At 43.3% G+C, this 19707-nt stretch overlaps 1 protein-coding gene across 1 annotated transcript; it reads right to left on the reverse strand.

The window, feature by feature from the left end:
* Positions 1–440: 440 nt before the first annotated feature.
* On the reverse strand, positions 441–3716 carry LOC136714895 (serine/threonine-protein kinase N2-like). The gene is made up of 9 exons (XM_066692523.1): positions 3438–3716; positions 3058–3149; positions 2668–2844; positions 2243–2305; positions 1892–1968; positions 1652–1794; positions 1106–1213; positions 734–814; positions 441–638 (listed from the first exon to the last, which is right to left on the reverse strand). The coding sequence occupies exons 1-9, from the start codon at positions 3708–3710 to the stop codon at positions 441–443; spliced, it is 1212 nt and encodes a 403-aa protein (XP_066548620.1). The 5' UTR covers positions 3711–3716.
* Positions 3717–19707: the final 15991 nt, after the last annotated feature.

A 19707-nucleotide genomic window follows, 5' to 3' on the forward strand; every position in this document is an offset into this window, starting at 1 on the left:
ACCAAATTCACAGTGCTGTTCTCTAGCCACTGTACCAACTGCTCTACAACTTTAACATGAAACCTGCTTTAAGTAGTCTGCAGCCTCGCTGCCGGCTGTTCTGACTAATTCCATAAAACTTAATTATTGGGGTTATAGTCTCAAATTAATGTATCAATTAAAAACATTAATTGATGTTAAGACAACGAATTGTAACAGGATTAATTGTTGGGGATGAATTGAGGCGCACATGTGGTCAGCGCCAGCTGGCGTGGGCACTGGTCAGAACTCCAAACTTGAGACACTTGTGTGGGCTGTAGTGCAGAGGAAGCTGGCAGAGAAGCCCCCCACGCGGGTGAGACCTCCAGGGCAGACTGGTGAGCAGCTGGGGTGAGCAGCATCCGGGTTGCGGGTTAACTGCCGCCGTTTCATATTAAAAAAAAAACGTAATTTGCAAGCAGTCAATCTGCTGTGAAGCCAAAGTCCTGGAACTTCTCCTCCTCCTGCTCGGTGAGGACCCGGTGCTGGTGAGATGGAGTCAGGACTGGGGCTTTTGAGGTGAAGTGCTTGTTGAAATTGCTGACATCCTCCCGGCCTTGGATGTTAGGAATGAAAGGAGGCTTCACCTTCTTTTCCAGAAGCCCTGGCCAATCCATACTCTGCAATGAGAGACGAATAAAAAGACGGTCAGGGTAAGGCGGTGCCACCTTCATGTGAAAGAGCGGCTGTAGAGCGGATGTGTGCGCCAACGTACTCTGAAGAAGGGATGCTTCTTCACCTCCTCGGCATCTCTCTTCCCTGCCCCAAGGCGCTTTCCGGGACTTTTATTCAGAAGCTGCAGATGATTCAGAACAAGAAGGAGAGCACGTTATTTTCCATCAATGTACTTAAAATTGAAACATGATGTTAAAAATAAGTTCCTGTAGTTGGAAGTACAGATGAGCATATGTTGGAATTGCGTTGTTATTGTGAATCTCACTCCACTGCTACAATCACTGTGTCTTTTTGCAATTCCACAACATTTCAATAACAGTGACATCCATTCATTACGGTTATAAGCAGGATACAGAGGGACAAGCTGGAGGCAAAAATTTGTCACAAGAAAGAATAACCCTGGCATACAGACCTTTTTCATGATGGAGGTGGCTGTTGAGGAGAGGAACCGAGGATATTTCACTTTAGCCTTAGCAATTCTGTGAAACACCTCTCTTCTGAAGACACCTTGGAAAGGACGCTACAGGCACAATGAGAGAGAGGACAGCACATTAAAGGCTTACTTCAGGCCAAACCTTTGATTATTCACATTCAGAGCATGGGAATGCAAGAGCCACACAGACACAAATATTGTCTACTGCACAACACAATGGTCAGTGCACACCTTAGACATGACTTATTAAAGCAGATAAATGATAGAGCACACAGTTCATCGCTGCAATAACTGAAATCCCACCAAGAAGCTAACCTGACTCAATTTTCAAATACTCTAATTACGTAATCGAAGCTTGAATTATAACCCAACTGGCTCTCATGGTATAGATTTAACTTTGCCTAGGTGGCATTAGTATTTTAGAGGATATGTATAGTATTCTGAAATTCCTAGGTGAGTCAAGTTGGATATTTGTAATTTTCTAAATCAACTGGTAAAAAATGAAGTTCTATTTAGAATACCCACCTCACCAACCAGCATCTGAAAAATGAGCACACCCAATGCCCACCAATCCACTGCCCGGGTGTAAGGCCTCTCTGCCACGACTTCTGGAGCAATGTACTCTGCAGTGCCGCAAGTTGAATGAGTTCGAGCTCCGAAACCCATGCCTAGCAAGAAAAAGTTGGGAAAAAACACTTAGTAGTACAAAAGGAAATTATACAAAAAGTCAAACTAGGAAAACAATACAATTGATTTATAACGTACCTTCCTTGCACAGACCAAAGTCTGTGATTTTCAGATAGCCCTCTGAGTCCAGCACCAAATTTTCAGGCTTTAAATCCCTGCAATAAAAACACAGTATAACCACTTGGATTGCAGAATATAGAGAGAACTTGTCAGAAACACAATTCTCAAACGTTTTGCAATCACGTACATGTCCACACTGATTTTAGGACATTCTATTGTGAGCGTCGCAATAAATCATAACATAACAATCAAAACATAAGAGGAATTAAATTATATCGGTGAATAGTTTAGGCTGTGCTTGATCTCTGTGAGACTGTAGATTTTCTCATCTTCATATATGGTAAGAATTGCTGATGTCTGATAACTTACCTGTACACTATTTTGCGCTCATGCAGGAACTGTAAGCCGAGCACCACGCAAGCCGCATAAAATCTGTTCAAGAAAAGAGACCAACGACAAAAGCACAGTTCAAATATTTGTCCTCACTGGTTTTTAAGCTGATTGCACTCAAACGTAAATGAGCCAAACCAGCCAATTTCCTGTCCATGCAGGAACTCCAGCAATCCATGTCATCGGATCTGAAAGACACTACAAACAGACACCAAAAACGACATCTGCATTCCTTTTGTGATCATGATCATATTAGCCTATTTAGTTGTACTTTGCTTTGTTATGTGGAGGTGAGGCCAATGGTTAGGAATAATAATTTGCACAGTGCTGAAATGCCCCTCAGGTGACATCATCACTGTTCGCAGAGCGAGCTTTTCTACCGAGATGGACAATTCTGCACTTACACGGCCCGGGGCTCCGAAAACCTGGCTGTCTGAATGTGCACAAAGAGTTCTCCTCCCGCCGCATACTCCATCACAAAGCAGACATGCTGTGGCGTCTGAAAGCAAGACAGGAGGTTCACCAGAAAGGGGTGCCGCACACTGCTGACAGTCTCCAAAATCCTCTTTTCACACCTGAGCCTGAGGTGAGACAAAAGACAGACAGCATGTGAGTATATATTTAGAAAGAGCTCAGGTGCAGAAGCAACAAAATGGCAGCTTTCCTGCAGAGTAAGAAAGTACAAAGTCAATGAAGACTTTGCTAATGCAGTGCATTAGTGTGTAGCATTAAAACATGACTAGGTTTATTGATATTTGTTCTGCTTACAAAATAAAATAAAAATGAAGCCTCACCTGTCAACCTTATCACGGGCCACAATGTCTACTTTTTTTAGCGCTTTGATGGCCACCATTTCTCTGCTCTTCTTGTGTTCAGCCAGCAGCACCTATCAAAGCAACACAGAATCAAGATGGTCAAACTCCACTCCCAACCCCAGGATCTACATTCACAACACAAGCATTTAGTAACACATCCTCACTAATGCTGTACTTTAATAAGTCACACACAAAGGTTTTGTTAAAGGTTAAAAATGAATTTCTTAATTGTCCACAAATATATGTTTTAGGAAAACTGGTGTCCAGCAGATATCTCTTCTCCACATGTTCTATTGAACTACTGATTGTTGGAACTGCCCCACATAATAACCATGATGACTTTGATTACTGGGATTTACCTTTCCAAACGCCCCTCTGCCCAGAACAGCAAGACATTCAAAGTCCTCGAGACCAGAATGCACTTGCATTTGCCCCCTGCTGCTCTTCTCCTCGATGCCGTGGCTGGAAGAGGGAGCGAGGCTGTGTGCCTCAGGCAGCCCCACTCCAGCACCTTCCTCTGCCTGGTGACTGGTGCCGCGCTCTTTCCAGCAAGACGTGCACCACCGCCAGCAAATGAGCCCCAGCACTGTAGGCAATGTGTAGGACAGCCTCAAGAATGACTTGAACCCCATCTTCTCTGGACCCTAGCAGTTAGCAAAAGCAAGAGGAGATTAGATACATCAAACAGACATCCTGCTCCAATGGGCTCCATCAAACTGTCAAACACACTTCAGTTCTCCATCTCTGTTTCCTCCTCAAAAGATTTAAGCACAGTGTCTGGAACCCTCTTCCTACAGCTCACCCTGTGGGCAGCCAGCATTTATGCAAAGCCAATCAATAGCATTTTAAAGCATAGCATTTAATGCCACCAAACCTAATATACATGTCACTACATACTGCATGGCAATGGCAAGTTGGCATCCTGATCAAACACTCAACATATTACCACCTGTTCGGCTCTCTAAGGCTAGGTAAGGAAACGATCAATGATTCAACAGAAAAGGTGTCATTCTGCTCAATGCACAGCCCGACTTTGTATTCAATTCATCATGACACGTGACAGAGCATCACTTAAATTGTATATAAAATGACTTACACAGTTTCAAATAAAGCTCCCGTGAACAGTTTAAAGGGACTGACCTTTCAGAACCTCATGGCTCAGGGCAATGGGGATAGTTTGCATTTTGACATTTATGATTCCAATCATGGAAAGTAACTGGTTTTATTCTGATGTAGATCAAATCAGAAACTAAGTTCTGCCAGTGTTTCTGCAGTCTTTAGAACTTATATAGCCAAGCAAAGGATGCAGAAGTCTGAGCAATTTGATGCTACAGTTACATCCTTTGTAAAACAGGTGTCAAAAAGTGTAGAGACACATGGGGCATTGATTGGATGATAAACATTTAACAATTAGACATTTGTATTTAATAAAAGAGTAACACAATGCACAAGACTGACATTTCTAAAGTTACAACCCATCAACGCACAGTACAGCGCGTTTCATATGTTCAGAGGACGCGTCCGTGTAGCGCAGATTTCCGCTGCTCTGCGCGGATCTGCGCGGCTCCACCAATGGGAGCGCTGGGATTCTGCAGACCTGCACCGAACTGCGGACATCTGCGCCAAACGGACCTTCGGTAATGATAACGGAGGGGTCCGTGTATATTTGCTGATCAAGTTGCCCACCATGTCATACAGCAGCACACACAGCTGCTGCATTTACAATAGTAACCTCTAAAATGAGCCAATGAGTTGCAGTGTCAGCGGCGACACTTTCACATCCACACATCTTACTCCTGTGACATCCCACAGCACCCAAACCCACCGGGGCACAGCGGCCAGCTTTGGGTTTCAGATGTGCACCAACGACTGACAACAACATACAAGCACACGTTTTCAGTTCCTGATACAGGACGCAAAAGTCGTGTTGGTCTCCGTTAGAAAACTCCCCTGTGCAGTTAGTTATCATCCCGATAGGAGTTGTCATACTCACGCTTCGCAGTAGTCTTGTCAATAGTAGAGGGGCCGATGCAGAAACAACGCACACCCGTCCGTCTGTCTGTCTGTCTGTCTGTCTGTCTCCGGCTCACTCCTCCACACGAACCAATAAAAACAGACACAACACAACTGTCGTTATGCTGTAGTCAAGCGATGTCAAACTCTAAAAACACTGACAACACCGCTTTCGCTATGACGTTTCCACAAACTCAAGGGATGTCCGCTCTCTTGTGGGTTTGCTCTGGAACTGAATACGATGGCATAAGTAGAGCGATCTAGAACTCTTGAACCATTGTGACGTCACAACTGCGTGATGACACAATGCACCGTATCCCACGGTGATAGTACGGAATGAAGTAGCAGTATGAATCATAAAGTGCACTGGCATTATAACCTATAAAGATCCGATTGCTTTTGTTTTTCATCAACTGTAAGCCTTTCCAAGATGAATACAAAATCAAAAACATTCCAGTGCAGTTCACATAATATCCGCCTGATGGTGCAGAAGTGTAAGTCTTACAGGTTTAAAATGAAATTCATACTTCTTCTCCATCTAGTGGGAATGATGTGTATTGCCATGGTAAGTCTATTTCTATCCAGTGGTAAAAACATGACGTTTAAAATACATTGATACATTACCGAAATGAAGAATGGAAACCTGTAGTGCACTCAGATTGTGAGCTCAAACTCACTCTGAAGGCAATAAAAATACAGTGAAATCCTACTAGATTTTAAGGTGATGTTTGCACTTGTATCAGTGTTCCCAAGTCATGAAATAACCAGTCCATACATACTGCTGTGGAAACGAGCAATATTTATGTTTGCTTGGTCAAAAATATACCTTTACTTTAAACTTAATTTACTAGACTATCAGAAATCTATCAATCAATACATTTGTATTTGTTTAGCGCCCTTCGCAGGGAGCCACAGAGCGCTTTTGACATGTCAAATCCCAAATCATTCAAAGTTAATATGAGTGAAGTGGATTGCATGAGTTATGAGCATGGATAGCCTATGTGGTGCTTCAAAAGTGTGCGTCTCTCCTGTTACAACACATTGCTGATAGTGGAATTTCCATAATTGATCAGTGGGGATACATATATAGTGGGTTTGTTATTATTATTATATCAGGTTTTGCTTTCTGATTCACGTTGGCATTTCAGACTTTCATTGACATGTAAATCTTCTTTATAGTGGACACCAGACAAACAATACTCAAGTTGCATTGTAACCGACTGTAACTATAGTATGGATAGCAAATATTTCATTATTTATTTTTATAACCACTAGCGCAAATGATTCAGGACCTAAATGCCTTTATTTTTCCCAATCTGACTTTCCATGAGGCATGTGTATGTGTAAGAAATACCCTACCTGTCTGCCACGCTCCATTCACCTTGTTATATCTCGAATCTGCATATTCTGCACTGATGTCCATGACCAGACGTCGAAGTCCATCATCGGAGCTGTCTCTGTTATGTTTCCTTTACAAACTGTCCATCGCGTATCATTTTCCTCCGGATGGGTCTCACACTTGCAGACAACACACATGATATTTCAGGAATGGTGAAGTCCTGTTCTAAGAGATATTCAACCTGTTCCTTGGATATATTGAATGATGGCTGACCTTCATTGTCATTTTTTCCCAGTCTGATTTTCCATTAGGCATGTGTATGTGTACACAGACATACAGGTCTTTTTCAACCCAGTGGATACTGTTAAAAGCATACTGTCCAAGTATGGAAATATTACTATTTGTAAAATGTATTTTTATAGTTTGTGGTAAATTTCCAAACTATGTTCCATGCAGTCTTTTAGCTGAGATGTTAAACCTTATGCCTGGATTTAATAGATCCCAAGGCACGTGTAAAAAAAGAGTAGCGGTATCAAGCCAGTCTCCTGGCTAAATTCCAATACCAATAGCCACTTCCCTGGATCCAATTGTACTGATGACCTAATAGTATAAAAGAGTGTCAAGATATAATAATGACAATAAAATAATTATTATAACACATCTTAAATCCAGGATACACAGGCACAGTAGGAACTGTACAAAAAAGCTAATATTTGTACTGTGTTAATATTGCATTGTATGGCCTATAGTTGGAGGATAAAAATTCAAGGTGGCATTGATTACTACAGTAGAAAAATAGTGTCCCTGAAAGCCAGCAACAACAACAGAGCTTCAACCGTTTTTGAAAGTTGTGTTTTTGCTGTACATCAGTTTGTCTTACCATCATGAGTCCAGTGACAAAGGCCTTGAACATATAGAAGTTTGACTACAGGTAAGGCGAGCAAGGGAATGTGTTTATGCCCTTCCAAAGTCTTGAGATATTTGAATGCCCAAGTCCACGTCTTCCCTGAAGCCCTCGTATGAACGCCTGCATGGCACCCTTCAGAGATTGAATCATGTATTTGCAAGCGGAAACTGTGAACCAGCATGCAAATATTCTACGGCTGGAGAAGGGTTGGAGCCCAATGGTGACACTCTTGTTGCTCGTGGTTTTTATTTGTTCTGACAGATAAGCAGCGCTCCTTGAATACGCATGAGTTTCTAGGTTTGAATCAGTAGTACCAAAGACAGATGCACTCAATGCATCCAATCACAATGAGCAGCGCTCACCATATATATGTAAACAGTTTGGCCCGTGGGCCAGTGACTGCAACAACACCATTGTTGACCCCAGTGAGCCGTGGCCCGGAAAACAATCCCTGTCTGTTTCGAGAGCGCATTAGCAACCTTAATGGCCAGAGATGCAGCTGGGGCAGTGGGCACCACCAGCCACCCAGAACAAGCGTGGACTCCCACGACTCACGTCTGAGGACCATGGTGTCCTGCTAGGTCCTAGACCGAGACCGCCATCTGCAGCTCGTAGTGTGACCACCAGAGTGAGGCCTGATTCGATCAGACCACCTAGACCTGATGTGAATTAGCAGGTATATGCATGTATATGCATGCATGTATATAGCTATGCATGTATAGCTCATAGAGCCCAAACAACGCTAGTTAGTGCAGATAAGATGAAAGAGATGTGCTTAAAGTGAATGAGATGATAAGGAGCTGGACATGGGCTGCTGAGACGCTGTCAGGAGTGGGGTCCACTCACAGTCGTCTGTGGACGGATGTTGACGTATCGAGTCATGGAAGAGGTGTCTCTCGTGCTGTGGACTGGCACGTCGATTCACACTCAGTAGGGGTTTAAAAAGATATCTGACTGGGGTGTTGACTTCTCTAATTAGTTGAAACTACACAAATTGCATAATGTCATTTCACAACAGTCCAGTGACCCATTTTGCACAGCAGCACCCTTCCTATTGATTTATCAGACTGTCATAGCGTGTGTTTGACATTGGTTTATAGATTGTACTCTTGACAGTCTGCGTTGCCCCTACTTAAATCCCACTGAATGGCTCTTGTGTAATGCAGTGCCACTTGCGGGTCCCAGGTGGGGGTCAATGCAATGAGAACACTATACCATTCTAAAGAGACACAATAAACATTGGACACATTTGCTAATAGTCTCAGAGCTTGTGCCCAGCTTTTCCACAAATTCCAGCTTATCTGATTTTATATGGTTTACTATTGATTTGTGGTGACATAACACAATAAACAGATAGGTCTGCTAACATGTCTTGCTGTAGTAAGCACTGCTCATCATTGTTTAAAGCAGTAATTAGCATTGTACTTCAGTGCCCACTGCTTAGTCAAATCATAGAGTTCAGCTGACTATCATGCATTTATTCATAGTTGCTTTCCATTTAATCCAAGAAATCTGATGAAAATGAAAAAGAGTAATAATAATGTCATCACTATGTATGTTTCACTGTCATCATTTGGCTTTATGTGCAAGTCCAGTGTTGAAGGGTTTGTAAAATCAGTACGAGAGCAGCACGGCTGAATAAGGCCACTCACACTCACAATCGTGCACATGCAAATACAGAGACACACACAGCGGCACAGTAATGATCACTCCAGAGTGAGTCAGGAATGCTTTCATTTTGAACCAGGAATAAACTCGCTGTTCACACGGGCACAAGCTACAGGCCAGACGCATTTCCCCAGCACAGCCCCCGCTGATTGAGGACAGTGATTGGCTTACATGGATTCATTCCCTTGTGAGTGTGCAGTGTGGAAGTTGACGGATGGATTTCCAAACAGCACCCCTTGCTGGTCTGAACAAAGTATATAAATGGCTGATAATCCTTGTTACACTGAGTAACACTATCACATTGATTTGAATTGCATTGTGTTGAGTCACTAAGCAAATGTGTCACTTGGTTTTGCTTTAGTGGCTCTTTAATGGCCCTTTCACAGCCTCATTTTATCAAGTGCCTTGAGATGGTGCTACCCATGTACATCCACAGCACATTGCAGCACTGCAATCTCTCCATCGTTCGGCACTGAAGACAGTTTGCTCAACTCCTCCACTGCAGAGCCCAGGGCACCCAGCTGTGCAGACAAGTGAAGAAAGAATAGAGGGGTGAATACACTGATACAGAGAAGGGGTTCATATACTTACACACAGGGATAAGGGCTTTAACACTGATACACACAGAGTACAGCAACTACACTGAGCCACAGTGCTGGTTACAGAGAGAGAAAGCAGTGCTCCACTTCTCACAGCAGGCCTGCAAGAGGCAGCAAGAGGAGCAGGGCATTCTGAGGAGAGTGTGAGGGTAAGAACAGGGGGCCACACTGAACAATATCAGTGTGCAGACAGACTCAGGACACGTGTAGCCAAGGAAACCTCAGCAGAGCTCTTTGTGTACAGGTCCAGCACCCACAGCCCCAGAGCTGCCCAGGGAGTGGGGTCAGACACACCGTACATCTGCTGTTTTGAAGCTCTTACCATGGTCCTGTCCCCTGGCTCTGCTCCGCCATACCTCCACAAATACACTGTGCCGTTACACACTGCTACCACCAGGAGGGGCTGTACACCAGACTCACCCTGGGACTAAAGTCACTCACTGGCAGAAGGATCAACAATCCTTGCAATAAGCAGACAGCTTGTCAAGTTGTAACTGCAGATTCCTAGGCAGCTTTAGAAGGAGCAATATTTGACTTAAGATAAGACAGTTGTTCCTAAACCTGCAACGATTAGTCTGTCCACAAATTGCCAGTCATCATCACACTGTGTCCTAGTCCTGTCTTACAGGGGCTCATGTGTGCAGTCTCACCTTTTCACAGCCTCTGTCCCAGCATGCATTGCATCATCCTATGCACCAGCATCAGTGTGACCTCTGAGGGGAGGGCAGCAGCGGTCATGAACAGCCTAGAGCTGAGAGAAACACAGACACAGTCATTTTTAAGACTATATTTTAGTTGTGCAGGGAGGGTTGGGAGCTATAGTAAGATTCAGGTTAAACTCAGGATATTAACAATAACTGTACATTTGTGTGATCACAAATCTTCCAAAAGTTGGTCTGTGTTATTATGGCAAATCCCAAAACTGGCTAAACATGTATTAGGAGGACATCCAAAACCTCACACAAATGTAATGGAAAGGTCAGGCTCTCTGCTACTTGTGTGCCAAGTATTAGGGAGGTTTCATTTTGTCTTCTCATCTTGATGGAGAATTTGGTTATAATGAAATCATTTGGAGATAATTCAAACTGTAACTTGCAAGTAGTTTACAATAGATGTGCCCTGAGATGATAGAATCACTGCTTCAACTGAGAAAGTAACGTATCATAGAGTTACAGGTAATTAAAAATGTATTACATATATGATATAATAGCTGGAGTGAGAACTGATCTTATTTTATAACCCCCAGCTCACAACAATACCTATGACATTACATATTTTGCTAATTCAAGAAAACATGACTTAATATGTGGGAGATTTAATGGAGGGGAGAGAGTGAAGCAGCTCCATGGCCTCAGCTCTGGCTCCAGGCTCTGGAGCGCTCTGAAGAGCCTGAGTCCAGCTCCAGCTCCGCTCCGGCTCCAGAGCACAACTTACAAAATCTGTCCAGCTCCGATCCAGCTCCAGGTCCTGGAGATGGCTCCGGGCTCCAGAGCTGGTGCACGGCCAACGTTACAAGGCAGCAATCAGGTTGTTTCCCAGAAATGTTGCAAATGCATTGCTCATCCATATTACCCAATGTAGGAGTCACTGGAGATGGAGGTCACCCTCCTCTTTAACTCCAGACTCATCCATGGCCTGTGGATAATACACATCCTCCTCAAAACCACATGCCCTGATACACTGATACACTACAAAGACATACAAATACAAAGACAATGCAATAATACAATACAAGTGTAAGATCTGAGGTTCCAGGGTTCAAGTCCCTGTTTGGGTACCAAATTATATGCAAGTACAGCCCAGCTGTTTAAATGTGTAAAACATGTAAAATAATGTGATATACTGTAATAATTGTAAGTCCAACACAACATATACCACAATATCATAGTTAATCATTAGCAATATAATGTACATTCATAAATTCAATGGTATTTGCCTTAAAGGCACACAACCAGATTTTAAATGCATATGTGAACATGTGATCAGCCAATATTGCAGTGAATTACACTGAATGCTGCACACACACTGTACACTGAATGCTGCACACACACTACGCACTGTACACTGAATACTGCATACAAACTGTACATTGAATACTGCACACACTGCGCACTATACACTGAATACTGCACACACACTGTACACTGAATACTGCACACACACTGCGCACTGTACACTGAATACTGCACACACACTGCGCACTGTACACTGAATACTGCACACACACTGCGCACTGTACACTGAATACTTACGCTACACATCATACACCACACGCTACACAAACAGTGCACACCACACCGAATACTGCACACTGTACATTATACAGTGCACACTGAACACACACAGTAGGGCATTTCTCTCATTGTATTATAATATAATTCAGTACATTAATAAATGTCCCTCTCGCTCTCTCTCTCTGCAGGCTGGTCCCGGGGCGGCTCTGTTCCAGGCAGTGGTGTCACTGCTGTGCTCAGTGCAGGAGCAGGGAGACCGCACCCCCCCAGGCATACTCAAGGCTGCTCTCTACCTTCTGGCACTCAGCCAGGACCGGAGTCCCCAATGACTAAATCCATTATTTTGACAATAACGTTTTTTGGGGTAATTGTCATTTGTTTTTATTTCATACATTTGTGTGTAGTGTTCGTCAAGGTGTTTTCACACTGCTAGCTACATTTTTCTTGTATGATTATTTCACAATACAGCAACATATGAATGATGAATCATGCTGTAAACATGTATGACGGAGATGAACCTAAATCTATTTCTTGCATCTTGAATAGTGTAGGGAAAAAATGAAAAGGAAATTTAAAAGTGGGGACATTTCCCGCTTCTTCCTTCCCCTAAAACAGTGTAGGGGGCACAAGGAGGGAGAGTTGGAGAAAGAAGGAGAGCAGAGCGAGAGACAGGAGAGAGATGGTGAACTGAGCTACAGAAATAAAGACAAGAGACATGGAGATGGAATGAGCAGCGCCAGAGAAGAAAGAGATTCTGAGACAGGCAACGATCAAGACAGAGATGGATAAAGAAAGTGAGAGCGATAAAGAGAGAGACAGGAACCCACAGGTGGAAAGTGAAGGGAGACAGAGACAGATTGACATGCCTGCCCCAAGTGCAGCTGAACCACATGCTATGTTCGTTGTTTGTGGTCTAGATAACAATTAGGCTGAGATATCTGCCTTAGTTGACTGAATTATTTACAGCAAAGTGTTGCTTTACTAGTAATTAGACCTTCCTTGACTTACGTCATCAAAAAAGGCTATCTTATGTTTGAAGAAAACAGGCTCCTGTATGTAAATATTTTCATGTCTACAAAATCTCTGTGATTTAATGAGATTAAAGAGTATGCTACTCTTCCATGCATTCTACATACCGGTCTATTTCAGATGAACTTTATTATACTGTGCTTTCTTGTCTCCCCAAAAAATGTAAATAGGGAAATGAGCAACATCCAGGCAGTCATTGTTTTAATCTTACTTAATCACCGTCATTGTCATACTTGTGTGTCCTTTAGTGCACATCGTCCGTTCTCCAGCAGATATTGTAGCTGCACGAGGCATCGATCCAGTCTAACTATATGTGGCAAATCTATTTTCAAGTATATATAGTGATTAACATTGAGGCTGGCTGATCTGTTTTTGGTTCATCTCCCATCAGAAGACACTAACGTCAATTTGATTTGGATTGTGTGGGGATTCTTCCACGCCTCCATGCCACCCTACAACTATCTCCTGCCACCCGCTTGCCACCCCAGGTGAAAATGTCTAGATCCGCCCCTGGTTGTAAGTTACTCAATGTCAAATAAAAAAATAAAAAAAAGGAATATATATATATATATATATATATATATATATATATATATATATATATATATACACATATTGTCTCTGGATTAATTTTAATATTTGTATTGTATGGAACAAACTTTTTTTTATTAATTTGTCATAAGAACTACATTATTTGTGTCATAGGATTAAACACCTACAGCTATATTTCATAGCAAGCCTTGAAATTAGGTATGAAGCCCAATTCTGAAAATCATAGATCTCCTCATTAAAATACAATCCACCTCATTTAATGGGGCAATATTTCCATATGAACTCATTTACGACGTTTTAAACTGACCCTGGGGTTGAAAAGTATAATATTGATTGACACATCCTTCCCCCCGGTCCAATGAGTGCATTATCACAAAGTGGAATCAGTTGTTTATTTCTCTCTGAGGTTGAATCAGTGTGATTCATCAAATTGAAAGACACTCATCTGATACAGATTCATGACACAGCGTCACATCAATCTAAGACAGTCTGACAGCTGCTCTGGGTCTCTCGATTGTGTTGCTCACCCACCTGACTGACTGGAGCCCGTTCCCGCCTGGTGTGGAAACTGGGACACTGGACACTGGGGGGTGTCACCAGTAGTGTTCTCTGTGTGTCAGTGTTAGTGTGCCTCCCTGCTCAGGCTGCAGCGCCACCACTCTGCACAGCTACTGCCCTCTCCAGCCTGTCCACCACACTGGTGTCTGTGGCCTGGCTCCGTGTGTCCTCTTCACTGTGTCTGTGGCCTGGCTCCGTGTGTCCTCTTCACTGTGTCTGTGGCCTGGCTCCGTGTGTCCTCTTCACTGTGTCTGTGGCCTGGCTCCGTGTGTCCTCTTCACTGTGTCTGTGGCCTGGCTCCGTGTGTACCCTTCACTGTGTCTGTGGCCTGGCTCTAGGTGTCCTCTTCACTGTGTCTGTGGCCTGGCTCTGTGTGTCCTCTTCACTGTGTCTGTGGCCTGGCTCTGTGTGTCCTCTTCACTGTGTGTCCTCTTCACTGTGTCTGTGGCCTGGCTCCATGTGTCCTCTTCACAGTGTGTCCTTTTCACTGTGTCTGTGGCCTGGCTGAGTGTGTCCTCTTCACAGTGTCTGTGTCCTCTTCACTGTGTCTGTGGCCTGGCTCCGTGTGTCCTCTTCACAGTGTGTCCTTTTCACTGTGTCTGTGGCCTTGCTCCGTGTGTCTTCTTCACAGTGTGTCCTCTTCACTGTGTCTGTGGTCTGGCTCCATGTGTCCTCTTCACTCTTTAGTTGAAAACACAACGAAATGCATGTCATTAGTCCACAGCAGCTAGCAGTGGACAAATGCAGAGCTATATTAGCAATGTATTGAAAGCAAGGAATGAGTGAACCTTGAATAAGATTTGAGCAGACGTTTGCAGTCCCCCTGGAAGCCAAATCCCCGCTCTCCCTCCCCGTCCGTCTTGAAGAAGGAGCCTCGGCCTGTGTGGAGCGACGAGGACAACAATAAATTTGGATGTGTATATGTATTGTGTAAATAAAGGTATACATTGGTGTGTGTTAAGTCTTACTAGAAGTGTACTTAAGAAGGATGAGGTGATGCCAAGGGTCGGGCCAGAAGGTAGTTTGATGTGTTTGCTGCACTGCACAACAATGACCAACTGGGAAAGCCCCACCGAAGATCTATCATATATATGTGTTGGTTTGTCTGTGTGTGTGTGTGTGTGTGTGTCTGTCTATCTCTCTATCTGTCTGTGTCTGTGTATCCGTGGGTGTATGTGTCTCTGTTTGTGTTGGTAGTTTTAATTGCAATTGAATTGTAAGCACTGGCGGATCCAAGGGTTGGTAAGGGGTAACAGCTTCCACCCCAGTAAGAAAGACTTGCCACCCCAATCTCCCCATGCTAAAATATGTATTTTTTTACATTTTAATCCTGTCCGACATTCGCTATAGAATAGTTACTGTGTAGTTTTTCTGCGAGACGTCTCTGACAAGAACGTGAACTTTAGTTTAGTGAACTCTCTACAAAATAGTTAAGGTGTTGGATGGGGACGGTGTGTGGTGGGGACTGTGGTAGTGCCAGTTCCCGTTGAGGCGGAGTGTGAAGAACCCAGAGAAGGTCTGCCACCTCCACAATATCATATAGATAGGAGAAGCTAGGGGGCTGGTCTACTATGATGGGATGCCAAAACTCTGCAGGCGGTGTCAGGGTCAAGACCTCGGTGTTGCCCAGTGCACAGCGGTGGTCTGTGGCAAGTGTAAGGGAAGTCATCTGACACATGCCTGCAGAGAAAAGATACTCTGAAACCTCTGGGGCTGTGAGGGCCATGTTTATAAGAACTGCCCCCAGTCGTACGCGGATAGAGTCGGGTCTACCTTCTCACGGACCAGCAATGCAATAGTCAAGCTGTTTTGTTTGCCATTATTGTTGAACTGAATTTTAAGAATTTTAATCATGAGCATTAAAATTTGTATTGTTTTAATTTGTAATGTAAAAAACTAAACCAAATAAACAGTATTTTCACTATTTTATCAGTATTTTATGATTCTATCAGTTGTTTATTGTTTTGTCTAGTGTGGAAGTGTTGTTTTATAGTCCGTGTCTTGGCCTGTTTTAGACTTTCCTCACAACTGCTGCATTCAACTCCACTCCTCCCCCACCTGGATTATTCACCAAGACCATTGCAATGCTCTCAATTTTTTCCAATCAATCTCCTCCACATTCATTGCTGTTTACACTGGACTTCTGCTAGGTGAGCTCACTCCATTCTTTTGACATTGGCTTGTTTTTCATGATCATTCTCGTCAACACATTGTTTATTCTTTTGTTACTTTGCAGAACAGTTCATTTTGCCTTTACTTTGTTACTTTTCTTCAGCCTGTTTTCAATTGTGCATCCATTTCAATCTCATTTACCCCATTCCAAGTGTCCTAATTCTTTTCTATAGGGTGTGTTACGCTCCTCAGTGAAGGGGAACATAACCGCCCATGCACACACACACTGGGGTAGGAAGAACAAATGTAAAGGCAAGTGCACTACCAAATGTACCCGGAAACAAAACAAGTCTCCCAAAAGAGGGATTTTATTTCCTTTTTAACAAGCAAAGAACTACTTGTTAACCAAGTTAATGAAAGTTAATAACAAACAGGTTTAAATATATAGAACATGGAACAGGGTTACACAATATAACAATAATCAGGTTTTACAAATAACAATAGACAGATAAGGTAAATAAAGGGGTGGTGGTTAACTGACAAAGGGTAGGAGAAGGACCGTGCGAATGGTCTGTGAAATCAACAAAGTAACAAAAAGGCCCTGACTTCCCTACACCTCTATCTCTACCTATAACAATACTAAGCCCTGAATCTAACCTACCTGCTACAGAAAGATGGTGACATCCATTCGTTCCTAACCTAGTGTATATAACAAAAAGCTATGTGATGCAGAGTTTACCCATGGGTTTCTTACCTAGCCCTTCTCCATACTGACAGGAGCCGGAGCCGGGCAACACAAAACTAAAACACCGCCATACCGCTCTCTCTCCACACACTAAACAGCACAGGTATATATAGGTGATGGGTCCTGCTGTGATTGGCCGGCAACAATAGATGGGGGAACCAATGAGGACAGGTAAAGCACCCCCTCTTCAGCAACAAATCCCCACAACCAAAAGAGAGCTCTTCATCAGCAAATTGCACCTAAAAGAGAACTACAGACAAAATCAAAGACAAACGGCAACACACAGATTCACAAGAGACCAGGAACGTAACAGTGTGTTTGTTGGGTTGTTTGTATGTGGATGGTCTGAATGCTTCAGCCCAACACTTTATTTCTTCCTTCTTTTTCTGCTGTTGTATTCCATGTGCTTTTCTACCTTTACCAAGTTATTTTCCATATCCATTCATATCCCTTCTACACTCACCTAAAGGATTATTAGGAACACCATACTAATACTGTGTTTGACCCCCTTTCGCCTTCAGAACTGCCTTAATTCTACGTGGCATTGATTCAACAAGGTGCTGAAAGCATTCTTTAGAAATGTTGGCCCATATTGATAGGATAGCATCTTGCAGTTGATGGAGATTTGTGGGATGCATACCTAGGGCACGAAGCTCCCGTTCCACCACATCCCAAAGATGCTCTATTGGGTTGAGATCTGGTGACTGTGGGGGCCAGTTTAGTACAGTGAACTCATTGTCATGTTCAAGAAACCAATTTGAAATGATTCGACCTTTGTGACATGGTGCATTATCCTGCTGGAAGTAGCCATCAGAGGATGGGTACATGGTGGTCATAAAGGGATGGACATGGTCAGAAACAATGCTCAGGTAGGCCGTGGTATTTAAACGATGCCCAATTGGCACTAAGGGGCCTAAAGTGTGCCAAGAAAACATCCCCCACACCATTACACCACCACTACCAGCCTGCACAGTGGTAACAAGGCATGATGGATCCATGTTCTCATTCTGTTTATGCCAAATTCTGACTCTACCATCTGAATGTCTCAACAGAAATCGAGACTCATCAGACCAGGCAACATTTTTCCAGTCTTCAACTGTCCAATTTTGGTGAGCTTGTGCAAATTGTAGCCTCTTTTTCCTATTTGTAGTGGAGATGAGTGGTACCCGGTGGGGTCTTCTGCTGTTGTAGCCCATCCGCCTCAAGGTTGTACGTGTTGTGGCTTCACAAATGCTTTGCTGCATACCTCGGTTGTAACGAGTGGTTATTTCAGTCAAAGTTGCTCTTCTATCAGCTTGAATCAGTCGGCCCATTCTCCTCTGACCTCTAGCATCAACAAGGCATTTTCGCCAACAGGACTGCCGCATACTGGATGTTTTTCCCTTTTCACACCATTCTTTGTAAACCCTAGAAATGGTTGTGCGTGAAAATCCCACTAACTGAGCAGATTGTGAAATACTCAGACCGGCCCGTCTGGCACCAACAACCATGCCACGCTCAAAACTGCTTAAATCACCTTTCTTTCCCATTCAGACATTCAGTTTGGAGTTCAGGAGATTGTCTTGACCAGGACCACACCCCTAAATGCATTGAAGCAACTGCCATGTGATTGGTTGGTTAGATAATTGCACTAATGAGAAATTGAACAGGTGTTCCTAATAATCCTTTAGGTGAGTGTATATCCTTATATACTATAATTGTACTCTGCAGTCTTTCTCTTGTCCTATATTCTATACTTCACTTGGAGTATACTATACAGCTGTCTGAGTTGTGGGAAAGCAGCCCCAACTGTGAAGAGCTCCTGCATGGATTTATTCAAGCAAGTTTTGCAGGGGTAGACCACCAGATTAAGGCAGCCATTTCCATTTTTGGTCTTTTTGTCTCTAACAGCTCTGCAATTGTTGCTCATTCTTCTTGGCAAAATTGCTCAAGCTCTCTCAAGTTGGATGGGCACTGTTGGTTAAGAGCAACTTTCAAGTCTTGCTACATATTCTCAACTGGATTGACGTCTTGGCTTTGACTGGGCCGTTCTAAGACACTCAGCTTCTTCTTTTTAAACCACTCCAGTGTAGCCTAGGTTGTGTGTTTTCCACAATTGTATGGCTGAAAAGTGAACCTTCACCCAAATCCAAGGTCTCTTGCAGACTGAAGCAGGTTTTCCTCAAGGATTTTTCTATATTTGGGTCCATCCATCATGCCCTCAATCCTGACAAGTTTCAGTCCCTGCCGATAAAAAGCTCAAGGAGATGAGTAGTGTTGTCTTCGTGCCACACATAGCGTTTTGCATTTAGGTCAAAAAATTCAATTTTGGTCTCATTTGACCAGAGAACTCTTTGCCACATCTTTGCTGTGTCTTCCACATGCCATATGGCAAATTTGATGTGACTGATCTTCAGCAATGGCTTTCTCCGTGCCACTCTTCCATATAGCCCAGCATTGTTGAGCACCAGGGTAATATTTGTCAGTTTACCCCATTCTGTCAGTGAAACTCTGCAGCTCCACAGACTTAACATGGGCCTCTTGCTGGCATCTCTGATGACTGACCTCTGTACCCAGTCAATTAGTTTCAGCAGACAGTCTGCTCTTGACAGGCTTGTGGATGTGCCATATTCTTTCATTGTAATGGATTTAACTCTGCTCCAGGGGGATGTTCTAAGTTTGGGATATGTTTGTATAGCCCAACCCTGACTGCTGCTATCACAAAACTTTCTCTCTGGCTAGTTTTGAAAGGTCCTTGGTCTTCATGTTATGGTGGTTGCTTGTATATGCTCACTGACATAAGCTGGGGCCTTCTAGAAACTGGTGTATTCAATCTGAGATCATGTGACACTAATTGCATACAGTTGGAATCTATTCAAATAATGATATGACTT

Source organism: Amia ocellicauda, chromosome 19 (assembly GCF_036373705.1).
Source record: "Amia ocellicauda isolate fAmiCal2 chromosome 19, fAmiCal2.hap1, whole genome shotgun sequence".
Lineage (NCBI taxonomy): Eukaryota > Metazoa > Chordata > Actinopteri > Amiiformes > Amiidae > Amia > Amia ocellicauda.